General features: G+C 36.2%; 1 protein-coding gene across 1 annotated transcript; it reads left to right on the forward strand.

The window, feature by feature from the left end:
- Positions 1–14025: 14025 nt before the first annotated feature.
- Positions 14026–17674, forward strand: LOC140827736 (putative disease resistance protein At1g50180). The gene is given in 6 exon segments (XM_073190537.1): positions 14026–15022; positions 15025–15120; positions 15765–15850; positions 15852–15902; positions 15904–17268; positions 17270–17674. Coding segments are annotated over 6 exon segments (2790 nt in total). The 5' UTR covers positions 14026–14067; the 3' UTR covers positions 17507–17674.
- The last annotated feature ends 156 nt before the right edge of the window (positions 17675–17830 follow it).

Genomic DNA, 17830 nt, shown 5'->3' on the forward strand with positions numbered 1-17830 from the left:
ATTGTACCACATTCGACCGGATTGCTTTAACCCATATAATGATCTTTGTAATTTCACAGAATAACATTCTCTGGGTTTTGAACTTAGTGCTTTAGGCCATCTTAAATCCTTCAGGGATTTTCATATATATATATATATATATATATATATATATATATATATATATATATATATATATATATATATATATATATATATATATATATATATTACTATCAAGTGATCCATATAAGTAAGCTGTAACAACATCTATAAGATGCATTTCTAAATTTTCAGATACCGTCAAGCTAATCAAATACCGAAACGTAATTGCATCCATCACGGGAGAATACGTTTCTTCATAATCAATTCCAGACCTTTGAGAAAAACCTTGTGCAACAAGCCGAGCTTTATATCTTACTATTTCATTTTTCTCATTTCGCTTTCGAATAAAAACCCATTTGTATCCAACAGGTTTTACACCTTCAGGTGTAAGGACTATAGGTCCAAAAACATTACGTTTATTTAGCGAATCCAATTCAACCTGGATGGCTTCTTTCCATTTTATCCAATCCTGCCGATTTTTACATTCACCAAAAGATTTTGGTTCATGATCTTCATTATCATTTATGATTTCGATTGCCACATTATAAGAAAATATATCATCAATTTCTTCTATATTTTTTCGGTTCCATATTTTTCCATCATTAATATAATTGATAGAGATTTCATGATTCTCGTCAGTTTGTGGTCCTGACAGAACATTTTCATCATCATGTGTTTCTTCAGGAACACTATTCTCTATTTTGTGATCATCATGTGTTTCTTCAGAAACATCATTCTCTATTTTGTGATCAGGCGTTTAATGACATCATGAGTATCTTCAATTTGTTTCTTCGGAATTTCAATTCGAGCAGGGGCATTTGCAGCATGTATATATGATTTAGTTACCCCTTTTGTGTCTGCAAATGCATCTGGTATTTGATTTGCTATTTTTTGCAAGTGCATAATTTGCTGTACATCTTTTTCACATTGTGTTGTTCTTGGATCCAGATGTAACAATGATGATACATACCATGTAATTTTCTTTTCGGTATGTTTCTGTTCTCCCCCTAACATTGGGAAGATTTCCTCATTAAAATGACAATCAACAAAATGTGTTGTGAACACGTCGCCTGTCTGAGGTTCAAGATATCGAATGATTGATGGACTATCATAACCGATATAAATTCCAACCTTTCTTTGAGGTCCCATTTTCTTTCGTTCCGGTGGTGCAATAGGCACGTACACCATACGTCCAAAAATTCTCAGATGAGAAATGTCTGGTTCTTTACCAAATGCAAGCTGCAATGGGGAGTATTTATGATATGCACTTGGTCTGATGCGAATTAATGAAGCAGCATGTAAAATTGCATGTCCTCATATAGAAATAGGGAGCTTTGTTTTCATAATCATTGGTCTAGCAATCATTTGCAGACGTTTAATCAATAATTCAGCCAATCTATTCTGTGTATGTACATGAGCAACATGATATTCAACAATGATTCCCATAGACATACAATAATCATTGAAAGTCTAGGAAGTAAATTCATCAGTATTATCAAGACTAATTTTTGGATTGTATAATCGAGAAATTGATTCCTCAATTTTATTATTTGAGCAAGTAATCTTGCAAATGCAACATTTCGAGTTGACAATAAACATACATGTGACCATCTGCTGGAGGCATCAATCAATACCATAAAGTATCTGAATGGTCCTCATGGTGGATGGATTGGTCCACAAATATCACCCAGAATACTTCAAGAAACATTGGTGCATCAGTTTGGATTTTGGCTGGTGATGATCTTATAATAAGTTTTCCAAGAGAACATGCTTTACATTGAAACTTATTATTCTGAAAGATCTTCTGATCTTTCAGCGGATGACCATGTGTATTTTCTATAATTCTTCGCATCATTGTTGAACCAGGATGTCCTAATCGATCATGCCAATTGGTTAATATTGAAGAATTATCAACTACCATGTTTGATTCAATGGGACTTATATGTGTATAATGCAATCCAGTAGAGAGCATTGGTAATTTTTCAATCACGTATTTCTTTCCTGATTTATATGTGATAAGACACATATACTTCTCATTCCCTTCATTCATTGTTTGGGTATCATAACCATGGGAATATATATCATTAAAACTCAACAAATTTCTTTTGGATTGTGGTGAATATAAAGCATCATGGATCAAAAATTTTGTACCATTAGGTAACAAAAATTGTGCTTTACCACATCCTTTAATCAAGTATACAGGACCTGATATTGTATTCACCATTGTTTTTGTTGGTTTTAGTTCCAAGAAATATCTTTTATCTCGGAGGATAGTGTGGGTTGTACCACTATCGGGTATGCAAATTCAGCTTTGTTCATAGCATTTTCCATGTTTGAACTTCAAAAAAATATGCAATGAAATAAAATTACTGACAATACATTTATAAAAATAAAATACAATACATATGTAAAAAAATATAGTAAATGATAAAATATTATCATACGGGTACATAACATATTTTACATATTTATTCCACCAGCAAATTGATCATTGTCTGAGAAATCAATCAGAAAATCTCCAGCATCAAAATGAGTTGAATCAGTCAAATGTTTACTTTGTTCAGTGAAGTTGGTCTCCTTTTCTTTCCCCTTTATTGATTATTTATAAAGTTTACAAAGGTGTTCAGGGGCTCGACAAATACGGGACCAATGTCCTGGAGTACCACATCTGAAACAAGAACTTTCAAATCTTTTTGAGTGATTCTCATTAACACTCATATTTTCATGATGCCTTTTCTGTGGATGGTTTGGGACGTTCTTTTGAGATGAGTTATAAAAATAACTATCTCGATTATTTTCAAAACCACGGCCGCGTCCACGATCACGTCCACGATCACGACCTCGATTCCGTCCTCGACCAAAATCATGTCTATAACTTTGATTTTAGTTTCCAGATTTAAATTCATTTTTGTTTACGACATTTACTTCAGGAAATGCCGTTGAACCAATGGGTCGTGCCTGATAATTTCTCACGAGCAGCTCATTATTCTTTTCCGCCACCAGGAGACAGACGATAAGTTCAGAATATCTCGAAAATCCACGAACTCTATATTGTTGTTGTAGAGTAATATTCGATGCGTGAAAAGTAGAAAATATTTTTTCAAGCATTTCCATTTCAGTAATCTCATGCCCACAGAATTTCAATTGCGAGATTATTTTATACATCGCCGAGTTATAATCAATGACTTTTTTAAAATCTTGAAATCTTAACATATTCCATTCATCCCGGGCGGTCGGAAGTACAACTTTCCTTATATGTTCGAATCTTTCTTTTAATCCCTTCCACAAAGCCATGTGATCTTTTTCAATTAGATATTCACATTTCAATCCATCGTCGAGATGTCGACGCAAAAATATCATGGCTTTTGCCTTTTCTTGGGATGTCGATATACAATTTTCTTTAATGGTCTCGATTAGACCCAATGACTCAAGATGCATTTCTACATCGAGAGTCCATGGCATATAAATTTTTTTCCCGTGATGTCGAGCGCAACAAATTCGAGCTTTGTCAAATTTGACATGGTGGTACTAAAAAAATTACGATGCATTTTATTAGTTAATGAATATTGCAATACAAAGTAATGGATAAACAACAAGTACACGCATTTGTAAAAATAATGAAAACATACGAGGAGGATATTCTTCGATAAGTAAAAGACTCGTGAGTATGATAACCAAAATAATTAAAAATAACCTTGAGAAAGCCATCTTCTTTTTTTCTTCGAAAAATTTGATGAAGAATATTTTTTAGAGAAGAAGAGAAAGTTGTAGTGATTGAATGTGTTTGCGAGATCATATTTATAGGACAAAAACTAGCCGTTTTGTTACTGTTTATGACCGTTGGTGTACAAAAAAATAAATGTAAGTATTTGTATAATTTTATGGTAATAATATGATATATATAATATTAGACATGTTTAAATAATTATTATATCATATCACATTATTATAATGAGGTGTCATAATTTATTCTGTTGAAAACCTTATAGGCTTTTATACTTGTCGTATCCCTTACCGGGAGTGTGAGATGTCGTCTTAACATCCTCCCAGGATTTATAACAAGTTTTTGAAAAATTTATTTTTATTATATAATAACATTATATTATATATTAAATATATTCACAATAATAAATAACAGTAAAATAAATAGTATTACTTTTGTTACCTTTTTCTTCTGTTTGGAACTTGGAAAAGTATGGAGGACTTTTAGAGCTTCGTGCTGATAACGTGTTGTGAAAAAGTAAAAATTTATGGTAAAAAGGAAAAATCTCAAACTCTCAAAATTTACCAAACTACACACTTTATAATATTTTTCTCTTTACTCAATTGTGAATTTCTTCACAAATGGTGAGGCTATTTATAGAATTTCTTTACAAATAATCCAAAAATAAAATACATCATTACCTACATCATCACACACTAATTCCAATATTTACAACTCTTATTTTCAACATTCAAATATTCAACATTCAAATATTCAATACACGTATTTTAAATATTATTTTTTAAACATTAATGACATTTTTGGAATAATTGAAGGCTTTTTTGGAATAATATGTAATGAAAAAGGCGGTGAAAAAAGAAGTCAATAGTTTAAGAAACCACAATTATGTTCTCCACAAGTTCACACCGCAAGTCTTGGTCACCCTCGAAACCATTGAAGGAATTCAAAAATTTAAGTGTGAATGGAAGACTTTTTAACCAATTCCATTTAGTTTTTGGGGAAATTGTAAATCAGTACCTAGAGCCCCACCATCTTTCTTCTAACTCCCCATTTCCCACAATACCCTTAAATCATTATTTAAAATAATTGACTTTTCTTTTTGAATATAACTGTCCATCATGCTTCCGTAAAATAAATTAAATCTTTTACCTTTTTGACCAGCGTATCACCGGGTTATATCCGCCGTATTTTACGAACTGCTCCTCACAGTCCAACCACACGATCGCAACCGATGGTTACTAAGCAGATTCCTTCAGCAATACTTGGCACAGCTCTAATTCGTTTCCTACCTTAGAGCGTACAGCAAAAGATCAAATTTTGAAAATAATACATGAGAGGGACTAAGAGCAAAGATCTCTTTTATTCAAACACAAACATTTATTTATTACATAGTAACCTCCTGTAGAGGAGGAGAAACTTGTTTAGCTACTTATCGTAGCTGAACTCTTAACACACATAAAACTTGAAAGAAAATATTACAACCTTATATGAAAGAAATGGAGAAAATATTTGATGATCTTCACTTCCTTCTTCCGTCTTTATTTATAGAAGGCTTCTTCGGATTTGAAACTCGGATTTCAAATCTTCATTAGCCTTTACAGCTTGCTAGGGGACCATGTAGTGGTTGAAGGGTCCCTGTCTAGATTATTAATCTGGACATCAACTTCTCATCCTCCTTTATCTCTTTTAGATACCAATGACGATGAGTTTCCAGGATATCGGCAGTAATTTCATCTTTTTTATACTCTTTGAAATGATTTACTAACCATTTAAGAGCTTCTGCCTCTTTCCTCTTGTATGTTATCCTCCTTTTCAAAACTTTTAAATATACTCGATACATTTTTAAGTTTTGATTCTGGTGTGTTTAACTGGTTTTCATCTTGTCCTTATTTATAGATGAATTTTCGGGACCAGTTAATTTACTTTTTATTCATTGGATTCCTTTTAGATTGGTATCCAATGCTTTCTGAGTCATCCACCATTTGTTATTGGTGGTTCATTTGTCCTTTTCCACTAATTAGTGGTTGTCTTGTTTCTGCCACTCACATGGTAGTGGTCCTGCTTTTGGTTAGTGGGTGAGTCACATGTCCTCTATCAATTTTGTCGAGGAATCTTAGGCTTTTTGTTTCCCCGAGGAAAATGTGCATATGGTTTTTCCCCACTTGTTCTTGCTTCGGTAAAATGTTTCCGATCAGATCTTGGTTTGAAACCTTTACCGAACTCTGGCTCTTTCTGAATTTGGCATTCAGGACAGATGTTCTCCGACCATCTTCCTATGTGTGCCATATTGCAGAACTTTCGGCGAGTCTCTTTGCTTGCCGGTAGCTTGCTGTTCCACAAAAGATTTCTTTTCTTCTCAAATAGATCTTCTGCAAAACTTGTTGTCTTTCCTGTCATGGTATTTAACAAGAATGATCCGTTCACTGAATGATTGTAGAATTTGAACGGAAACTTAACTTTGTCCATCTCAGTGAGACAGACCCAAATACCCCAAGCTCTTCTGGTAGAAATATCATCTTCGTTAATTGAAGACACCAGGGGTGTTTCTTCTGTCGGAGGGTCCTTGATGAATTTCTGGACGTTTAAATCTGGCCTCCTTAGCTTGATGAAATGAAAGGCTTCATGTGTGCCTTTCCCTGCTGGTTCTGGTGCTGCACTGAAAAAATACAACTCCAGAATATCTCCTTTGGACAAATAATCATTATTCGCCCAAGTTTCGTGAACAGCTTCCTGGATCCATTTTGGTAAACATGAAATCTCCGGAAAGCTGGGTGATGTAGTATAAACTGAGGCAAGAGCCCCAAATTCATACCAAGCTTTAACCTCCTTGGGATATGAATTAGGTTTCATCCATACCCTTGGATATTTTCCTGAAACATCAACCCTATTTGTAGCTGGGTTAATGCCAATACGTGTTTTTAATTTCTCCCAATTCTGCTGATAATCCTGAAATGGAGAAATTACACCTTCATTAGTACCAACCTTAGCTTTGCCTTTGTCAATACGAGGCCTAAGGTTGATCTCTCCCTCTTCAATCCCCGAGGTGAAGGGTTGACTTGAGGACTCAAGATAAGGATCAGGAGTCTCAATTTTTGTTTCAGCCGACTCATCTCGTGATGATCCCGACTTAACACTTGTGCAAGGGGTATTTGAATCCCCCGCTACAGGTATAGAGCCCTGTACTCGAAAACTCTCCATTTGAGAAACCAGTGGTCTCTCAATGCCCTGGAGGATAGGCCTTTGCGTTACAGACCATAACTGAGTATATGCCTGTAAACATCCTGTAATTCGATCAGAGACAATTCTCTTATCAGCTTGTTGTAGCCTTCCCGCAACTTCTGCGTTAACAGCTAACTTGTTGAACTCGGTTTGAAGCATTTCAAGGTGTTCCCTCAAATGCCTCTGCATCTTGATAATAGCATCAATGTCAATGCTGTCCATCTCTTGTTAAAAAATCTGCAAGAATATTTTCATGAGATTTTATTATCATAATATCAAAAATATAATTTTGACATAAAGCTTGCCATCGTAATAATCTAGCCTTCTCCGGTTTAGATTCAATTCTATTCCTCAAAAAAGCTTTAACTTGAGTATTATCAACTTTCAAAGTGAATTTCTTTGCAAGTAAAAATAACGGCCATTTTTCAAAAGCCCTCTTTACTGCATAAAATTCCTTTTCGTTGATATGCCATCTTATGGCTTCTGCATCTGAGAATAACCCACTACAATATCTGCATGGTTGTTCTCCATCTGGTGTGAGCTTTGTTAGTACTGCAGCCCACCAATGATCACTGGCATCGGTATATAATACCAGATCATCCTCGTCTTGAGGAATAGCCATCTTTGGAAGATTTTTGCAAACCTTCTTTAAATGGATAAGTCCTTTTATGTGTTCGTCTGTCCATATAAATCTAGCATCCTTTTTCAATAATGGACTGAACACCCTCCTGTGTTTTGCTAGGTTTTTAATAAAAATCCCAGCAAAATTAACAACCCCTAAAAAACTTTGAAGTTGCTTCTTGTCTTTGAGATTTTCTGGAAAATTCTGCACTTTTTCTACTATGTGTTCTTGCAGAATTATTCCTGACTCATCGATTTCAATTCCGAGGAATTCAATCTTTCTTGTAGCAATGACTGCTTTCTTTTCAGATAAAACCAGTCCTTCTTTCTTGCAAACATTAGAGAAAATCTCCAAATGTTTAACATGTTCATTCATATCTTTGGATGCTATTAAAACATCGTCGATGTAAACGAACATAAACTTGAAATAATCTTTGAAAAGATTATCCATCTTTCTTTGAAATATTTGGGGTGAGTTAGCCAATCCCATTGGTAATACTTCCCAAATATAATGTCCTTGAGGTGTGGAGAAAGCTGTGAATTTCTTGCTTTCTTCCTGCATCCGTATTTGATAGAATCCAGACTTGCAATCAAATTTAGAGAATATCTTGGCATTGCGAATGCAACTAATCAAGTGTTCTCTACTAGGTATAAAATACCCATCAAACTCCAGAATCTTATTAATTTCTTGATAATTAATAACCAATCTGGGTTTTCCTCGTTTAATCTCACCATGATTTCTTACCAGAAAACCTGGACTGCTATATGGTGACATACCTGCTTTGATTAATCCAAGGTCCAAATGTTCCTTGATTATAATCTGCATATCCCTCTGATCAATGATGTTCATTGGGATGGGTTTACAACGGACAAATTCATACTCTTTGCCTTCCTTAATCTTAAGGCAAGCTCTGAGTTGATTTCTGTCCCACCATGCCAAGGGATCTTCATTGTAATTTTCTTTGATCCTTTTCTTGACATCTTCCAGTGATACCTTAGATTCAAACTCTACTTCATTTGTATGTAGAGTTATCTTAAGACATTCTATATCTTCTGGTTGGAGTTCCTTATCTGCTCTTAACTGGAGCATTGTTTCTCCAAACCGTCTTGAATCCTTCATTTTTGGGTTCAGAAGTTTTCCTGAATCACCACGCTTGCTGCGAAACTGGATTGACAATTTTCTGTAAAATGCCTCCCTAAGTCTCTGAACTATGATTTTGTGAGCACATGGTGTTGTGAACACTAATCTTCTAGTCTCATTTTCTTGTGTATAGGACTTGAACATTTGTAGGAAATTATTTCCTAACAATATGTCAGCTCCTGTATCATGAAAATAAATTGGTGGTGTCTTTACCTTGTACCAAGGTGTTTGTCCAGCACCGTCAATCATGATTTCAGTCATCTTAATTCCTTTACATAAGATTAAGATTCTTCTGGAAAAATCTCTTCCAGCAATCTTGGGTAACTCTTCTTCCAAATTATTTGGAAAAACTCCTCGTTTTGCTGTACATATTCCAGCACCTGAATCAATATATGCAGCAAAGTATTCTGCCTTATATTGTTCATACAACATTCCTACTGGAATGTATATGGAGAATGGACTTGTGGTCATTGGATTTTCCACATTTTATCATCTGCCATAAACTCCATTCCATACTCTAGACGTTTCCAAGGTTTATGTTCCTCGAGAAACTCTAGTCCAAGAATCAGTCGATCTGATTCTTTTCCTGAAATTCCTTGAATATGAACCTCCAATTCTCCGATATTAATCAGTCCTTGGTAAGTTCCTATCATCGGTTGTTCCAAATAGTATATTGAATTACAAGGAAATTGATTCCTTTGCTTTGTAATGTCAAATACTATTTCTACTTCCTTCCACCCTTCTGGGCATCTAAGTTTTCCTATTGTAGAAAAACTTTTCAGCTCCTGTTGGGTTTCTATGACAGGCCTTTTATCCCATCTATAACTTGTAATTCTATCTCCTTGAAAAGATAGTCTTCTTGATTCCAATCTAAGACTTTGATTCCTCTGTAGAATCGGTTTGTCTTGGATCTGGATATCTGTTTCCTGTATTAAAGGAAACTCAACTCTTTCTGGATAAATTGCCTGAGCAACTTTTCCGAATATTTCAGGGATTTCTATAAACTCGTTTCTAATAAACAATTCAGAATTATGTGTATTAGATAGAGCATATGAAATTTGATAGGTAATAGAATATGGCCTATTACCTTCTTTCATCAGCCTTTTTTCCTTGAAGTTCTGATGTAGTGTCAAGGCTCGGCTGAAATCTCGATCTGCCAGGTTGTAGGCTATCCTTGGATAGATTACCCCTACAATTTTTCCTGCACAGAGGTTTCCTGAGATTGTTCCCAGTACTGAATCTTGTAGATTCCCCATTCTTTTATCGCAAATAGCAATATCGATAGGTGAATCTATTCCTTCTTTGAAAGTAGCCTTTATCATAATTTGGATTGCTCCGATATGAATCCAGGACATAGTCCTTGCTACTTCTATCTTGAGTTTTTGTAATTCCTCCTTAATTTCTTCGGAAGGAATTAACTGCATCTCCATTCTATTTCCTGTAAGTTCCATCGGGATTGCCATTTCCCTTCTAGAAACTTTATAGATTAGGTGATGCTTTCTGTTTCTTAGGCCAAGACTTCCTAAGAACATTTCTACCTGTCCTGCAGAGAAACCTTGGTATCTCTGTAGACTTGGATTTTCTCTCATGATTCTTTGAACCATGTTATGAGATATTGTTGTCTGGCTAAAAAACCCAGACAGATCTTCATGTGTTTCGTGTCGAAACACCTCGTCTTCAGTCAGATTCCGATTCTGTTCCATCAGATTCTTCCTGACTTAAGACTTCTTCTTCTTCATATATACTCTCATCTGAGGCAATGTCCTCAAATCGGTATACTTGAATGAGATCTTGGTAATAAACTGCATCTTCTATATCCGGAGTAGGATCGAAGCGTTTAATACCTCTTTTCTCATTTTCTGGACAGTTGGTCGAGATATGACCTCTTGCTCCACATGTCCAGCAATTACAATCCTTGAAACTTTCATTGGCTCTAGTATGAGCTCTTCTGAAAGTTTTCTTTGTAGGTGTTCTTCCTGTGCTTCGAGATGAACTCGATGTCTGGGATGATATTCTACTTCTTGATGGTCCGCTTCTTTGTCCAGATTTATAAGATCTGGCTTTCTGTCTAGACCATATGGTTCTTGGTTTCCAAGAACTTCTTCTACTTTGTGCATAAGGATGAGTCCTAAAACTTTTCCTTTTATGCTTCTGTGGTTTACTTCCAATAATTGTTGGAAGATCATTTTCCTTACAACACAAAGGAGTCCTTTTGTTGATACCCCTTAGTCGTTTGTAATTCTTTTGTAATGCTGCCATGTGACACCATTCTGCCAATTTTCCTTTGAGGAAAGAGGCTCTTCTTGCCAATGTATCTGGATTACCAGGTACGTATTCCCTTATGAGCATTTCTCTCCAAGGACTTGGCATTTTTGCGAAGAAAAGCTGCATAGCTATATCTTCTTCGACTCCTGAATTCCATCTATATTTGGTGAATAACATAATGTATTCATCTACCAAACATATATCATGTAATTCAAGACTATACAGAGCTTGAGTATATTTTTTCTTCTTCTCTGTATCTTGACTGTTGAAATAGTCTACCCCTATAAAGTGTGCTTTGAATAGGGTAGCCATTTTTCCAGCGATCTCACTAAGAGATTCCCCAACTAGGACTGACTCTTTCATGTCTGCTGAAGTCATGTCCCAAGCAATTTTTACTGATCCCATAAGACTCATTTCCAAAAGTTTAATGAATCCTTCTTTGTTGAGATCAAGTGTTCCTGCTGCAATCCTCATAGCAGATGTCCAATCGTCTATGAGATCTTCTCTGTTTTTGAAGTCCAATACATCAAGGTTAAGCATAACCCCGTAAGGATGTATAGGATCTAAAACAGTTTTTCCATAGGGTGTTTGGTGCAAAGGAATTTGAGTTCTCCTTGCCCTTGTTCCCGCTGGGTGTGATCCTCCACCAGTATGGAAATCAGTCTGAGATTCTCTCATATTTACATTATGAGATCCCATACTTTCCCTTGGTGGTTCCTGAGAAGATGACCAGGTTATTGCAGGTGGTGTTTCACCTACTGCTGTATTCATCTTTAGATCTACTACTTTGAGATTTGCGAAAGATTCCGCAAGCTCTTGTAGATCCTCCAAACCAATCCTTTCTAGAGTTGTCATCAGATCAATTTCTTTTCTGAGACAGACTTGATTAGATTGATCATCTTTTCTTCTTCAGTTAAAGGTTTTGACACCACTCTGGCCTTCCCTTGTTGATGTAACAAAGGTTCGGTACCAAAGGATGGTGGTAACCAACCTCCTGAAGTTCTTCTACTAGAACTTGGTTGTTGTTCTAGTTTCTGTATCCTTGTTTGAATATCCTTTAAGATCTCAAGAATTTCTTCTTGTTTCTCTAGGACCTTTTCAACCCTTTGAGGTACATAATATAGCACATTGCCATAATTTTGTACCGTTTTCTGTATTTCTCTAAGATCCAGAGAGAGCTTAGAGGAGTCTGGTACTATTTCCAGAAATTTATTATTCTGAATCATAAATTTTTACCTGAGGGTGCTGTTGCTTCCCTTCGTAGATCTTCTGTCTATACAGATCCGTTGTTCTCTGAAGAATTTCTTCTGAGTAGATTTTGAAGTATGTTTTTACGGTTCTTTAGACCTTGTAAACGCATACCTTTCGTTCTGAGTTCAGTGAAGCATGTACTTCGCTGTAATTCTTGTTCTAATTGAATTATTTCCAGGGAAATAAGTTCAATTTCGAACTGGATGGTAGTCCCTGGCATATTTAACAGATCATTGAAGATCTGGTCTTTTCGGCCTGTAAGAGTCTACCTTTTGTGTATGCAAGGTTTTGCAAACACTGCTGTCTTTCATCAGGAGATAAATTTCCTGATTCAATGAGTTGTTTCAGATGCTTTATAGAACATCTGAATAGCTCTATTCGGAAACTAATGTTTCTGGAATAGAGATTGAAATGATTTCGGAGATACCTAAATCCTTTCATTTCTTGATATATGACATATACCGTCATATGTCTGATGTTTCCATCATATCTATACCATAACTTGGTGGTCACCATTGGAACATACCTTTGTTCTCATGTTTCTGATATCTAACAATAGTTAGATAAACTTGTGTATATTCCAAAATATTGGAATAGTTCTTGTAAATTATTCTTCTCGAACTAAAGTTCGGATTCATAATTTTTTCGAAATTCTCCTTCTCATACATTTAGTTACTAGTAATAATAAAATTTTTGTGTTTGAAATAAATTAACCATGCACTGATACCATTTCTGAAGCGCGGAAGATCAATAAATTTTTAATAAGAATAAGGGTGTCTATGGGTATTTTTGGTATTTAAAAACAAAGCTTCTCTCTCCAGGGAGTTGAAAGGAAAAGTAATTTGGTTTGGGGACTGATCCACAATTCTCCCTTAGTTTTTTGTTCTTACGCAAATTCCAATATTACAAGGTACATCTATTTATTAAGAATCTGACATAACATCTTCTTGTTTTCCATGTGGTTCCTACCAATTATTTGAATGTGTTTGGTAGATGAAGGGGAGATTTGTAATTTGGCAACTATTTTCATGTATATTCAAGTGTTTTTTTAATGAGTATGTCTCTTGTGAGAATGTATTTTGTGATACGGTTTTACGAATATTTATATGTGAGACGGGTCAATCATACCGATATTCACAATAAAAAATAATACTCTTAACATAAAAAGTAATATTTTTTCATGGATGGTCCAAGTAAGAAATCCGTCTCACAAAAAACGACCCATGAAATCATCTTTCACAAATTTTTATTTTTTTTATATCCTATATATAGAAAAGAGAGAAAGTCGAACTCGAGCCAAAATAAAAGATAAATCAAGTCTCTCTCAGTTTCACGTGAAATTAAAGTCCTTGGAATTGTTGGATTTAAATTGCATAATACCCCCTGTTCTCGTCTAATTTACCAAACATGTGGTTGACTCATACCATACCATGTATTCGTTTAGCCACAAGTCATTTGCACACAATTGTCAATTCATATGTATTGTTAATAAAGAGTTAGTGTCATTTTAAGCAAATTACCAAATATGATTTGCTTAAAATACAATTATTTTTAAAAATTTGGGCTTTTTTTTTTATATATATTTTAACATCTATGGGCTTTTTTTTATATTTTCAAGACTAAACAGAGGTTTTTATAAAATTCAATAGCTCAAGGGGCCGGCTGCAATTTTCTCATCCCGTACCATAATCTTTTCATATAAGGATTTGTATTCAACGAACGAAGTCATACTTTTCCCCGTCGCGGCTGCGCCGAGCTCCAAATGGCGGAGCCTGTAGTTTCCATTACCCTCGAAACAATCCGCAGTCTCCTCGTACAAGAAGTGAAGTTCTACTACGGAGTGAGGTCTCAGGTCGAGGAGATCCAGTTAGAGCTGCAGCGCATGCGATCTTTCTTGAAAGATGCGGATACGAAGCAAGAAACCGACGAGCGAGTCCGCAACTGGGTCGCTGAAGTTCGGGAAGCTGCTTACGATATTGAAGACAACGTTCTTATTTTCTTTGCCTCTAAGATTGCGTCACGAAATTACTCAAGAAAGTCGAGATTCAATGTTTTCAAGAAAATGAGTTTTTTCTTCAAGGAATTTGTTACCACTCACATGGTTGGATACAAGATTGCTGATATTAAGAGCAAGATTGTCGGTCTAAGAGAGAGTTTGCATACTTTTGGGATACAGTCCATGGGTGATCGGGGAGACGGGTTTGGTGTTAGAAATGCAAGAAATGATGAATTTAGGAGGGCTTATTCACATGTAGTGGAAGAAGATTTTGTGGGGTTAGAGGAAGATATAAATGTGTTGGTTGCTCATTTGATCGATGAGGAAAAAGATGGAGTGGTATCTATTTATGGGATGGGGGGTTTGGGGAAAACAACAATAGCTAGGAAGTTGTATAATCATAGGATTGTGAGGCGGCATTTCGATGGATTTTCTTGGGTTTGTGTATCTCAGCAGTGGGATAAGAAGGATATTTTGCAGGGATTATTGATAAAACTTGTGCCTGAGAAGAGAAATGAGATTCTTGGTATGAGGGATGAGGAGCTAGTGAGGCAGCTACATGATGTGCAGATGAAGAAGAGATGTTTAGTGGTACTTGATGACATTTGGTCCAGCCAAGCTTGGGACAGCTTGAAACCCGCCTTTCCGAACTCGAGAGTGGGTGCCGGTAGCAAAATACTTCTCACATCTCGCATTAGAGATGTTGCTACTTATGTCTGTCCAGTGGTTATTTGCATGAACCTAGATTTTTAACCTTGGATGAAAGTTGGGAGTTGCTTTCCAGGAAAGTGTTTCCTAGAAGGCAAGATGATGCTGATGGTGAGTTTATAATTTGGGTGCACTATTTGGTGTGTTTCATACCTTTGAAAATGCTGCTCAGGTTGCAGGTCTTTGTTCTAAAGATTTAACTTTGATGCTTGTTGTAGCAACCTTGTGGTTTAAGTCAGTCTTGGTTGCTTTAATTGATTTGCTGGAATATTTCGTAGGCTTAAGCTAGCTTAGTTTCCTCTTACATGTTAGGCCATAGTTGCAGAATACTGACTGTTATAGTTTCCATTCAGTGGTCCTACTTGGAGGTGCTCTTGTAATGCATAATGTTCCTTTTTTATCTGGTTTAACACCTGTATCTACGGCAGAAGAACTACTTCAGTCTTGGTCAGGCATTATTAACATAATAACTTGATTCTATCCTTTAGAAGCTATACATATCACTTATTCTTTAACAGAGTGTTTGACAAAGAGACATACTTGAAAGATATTCAAGCTTAGTGGAAAAGTTATTATGCTTTTGCTGACACCGTTTTCAGATAATGTCTTAGAATTTGTTTCTGTTACTGCAATAAAACCAATTAGCTACTTTTTGGTTGCTGCAAAACCCGATTACCTATTATTCCATGAGAAAATACTATGGATGAGACCATTACTATGGATGAGACCATGATTTGTTTCTTCTCATTTTTCAGGATTTAGAACGGATCCAGACATGGAGACATTAGGGAAGGAGATGGTGGGGAAGTGTTGTGGTTTGCCTTTAGCTATTCTTGTACTCAGGTGGACTTCTCATTATGAAGCATACGTCAAGAGACTGGCAAATGGTATACTGAGAATATCAACTGGTATTTGGCTAGGGGCAAAAGTCACGGACAACAAAAAGCCGTCTCGGAGGTTTTAGGCTTCAGTTACCACGACTTGCCTTACCCATTCAAGCAATGCTTTCTTTACTTGGCAAATTTCCCCGAGGATTTCGAGATAGAAGCTGAGAAGTTATACCAATTATGGCTGGCCGAAGGTATTATATCACCAGCGGAGAGGGCCGAAGAAGAAACAATGATGGATGTTGCTGAACGGTACTTAGCTGAACTGGCTCAAAGGTGTATGGTGCAAGTCAGCGTGAAGGAAACGGCTGGCGGGTTCAAGAATTGTCGTCTTCATGATCTTATGCGGGATCTTTGTATATCTAAAGCAAAAGATGAAAACTTCGCAAAGATCGTCGATTTCAGACGCGATAAGAAACCACTGGAATCATATTCATCTGGTTGTGAAACACGAAGAGTTTCTGTGTATTTCAATCCAAATGGTAAGCATAATCCGGTTTCTTGGTGCGAAAATCGTCAATTAAGGTCGGCATTCTTTTACGCCCATGATTGTAGCAAAGAGTTCTTACGAGATGAAATGAAATCCCACCTCGGAAGCTTCAAATTTCTCAGAGTTCTGGAACTTCAAGGATTTCACAATGTTGACGAGTTGCCTAAAAGTATTGGAGATTTGATACACCTGAGGTACTTGAATTTGAGCTATTCTATGTTCAAGAAGTTGCCATCGTCGTTGGAAAAGTTAATTTTCTTGCAGACACTTAATTTGGAAGTTGATACTACGCTGGAAATCCCGAACATCCTCTGGAAACTGGAAAGACTACAACATTTATATCTCCCGGGTACCTTTCGTACTCGAGATGGTGCAAAGTTGAGATTGGAAGGATTGAATGAACTTGAGATGCTAGTGAACTTCACCACCAGCTTGTGTGATGTAAAAGATCTTGACAAATTGACTAATCTTCGGAAACTAAGAGCTTCAATAAAGGATGAACTTGATGACCTTCCTAACATTATCAAATACATAAGCTTCACTCAGAATAATCTTAAACGGACTTCACTTTCTATTTCCTGTTCACAGTTTTGTTCAGACTCAGAGTTAAGTCTGTTGAGAACGCTGCTGGATTGCCACCGGCTGTACAAGTTATCTCTACGGGGCTATATAGCTAAGCTTCCAGAACACTACCATTTCTCTTCAAGCATTTCTAAAATCTCATTCAAGGCTTCAGCACTCGAGGAAGATCCCATGGCAACACTCGAAAAGCTACCAAAGTTAAGTAGTCTGACATTGTATGATTCCTCCTACGTGGGAGAGGAAATGGTGTGTTCAGCCAAAGGCTTTCCTCAGCTTTTGTATCTAAAGCTGTGGGGTTTACCCGAATTTGCAAAAATGGAGGATTGATGAAGGAGCAATGCCAAAGCTCAATCGATTGGTTGTTGCTTATGCTGAAAACCTGCAAATGCTTCCTGATGGACTGAGATTCGTCACAACACTCCAAAAGGTGAACCTTCGTATGATGCCGGAGGAGTTCAAGGATCGGCTCCGAGCTGTGGATGGTGATGAAGGAGATTCCTATAAAGTTCGTCATGTTCCCCATGTCAAACTTGATTGAATCATTTATCTCTTGATGTTGAAGAAATTTAGTGTGTGTAATGTATTTGATATTTAGCTCCTGATTTATAGCTTGATGCTATGAAGTGAGGTGCCCAAGTGGTGTTTATTATTTACTTATGTTTAAGTCTTGTTGTAAGAGTTGTCTAATAAATAATTTTCGTGAAGTGTGTATAGACTACTTTAATTTTAAATAGACGTGGATGAAAATGAACCAAATCGTTTGTGAGCTATTCGAAGCTCGATTCGATAAAAGCTCGTTTGATGAGGCTCGTTAAGATTAACAAATCAAAATCAAGTTTTACATTATTCGGCTCGTTAGCAC

This window comes from Primulina eburnea, chromosome 3, assembly GCF_022965805.1.
Source record: "Primulina eburnea isolate SZY01 chromosome 3, ASM2296580v1, whole genome shotgun sequence".
Taxonomy (NCBI): Eukaryota; Viridiplantae; Streptophyta; class Magnoliopsida; order Lamiales; family Gesneriaceae; genus Primulina; species Primulina eburnea.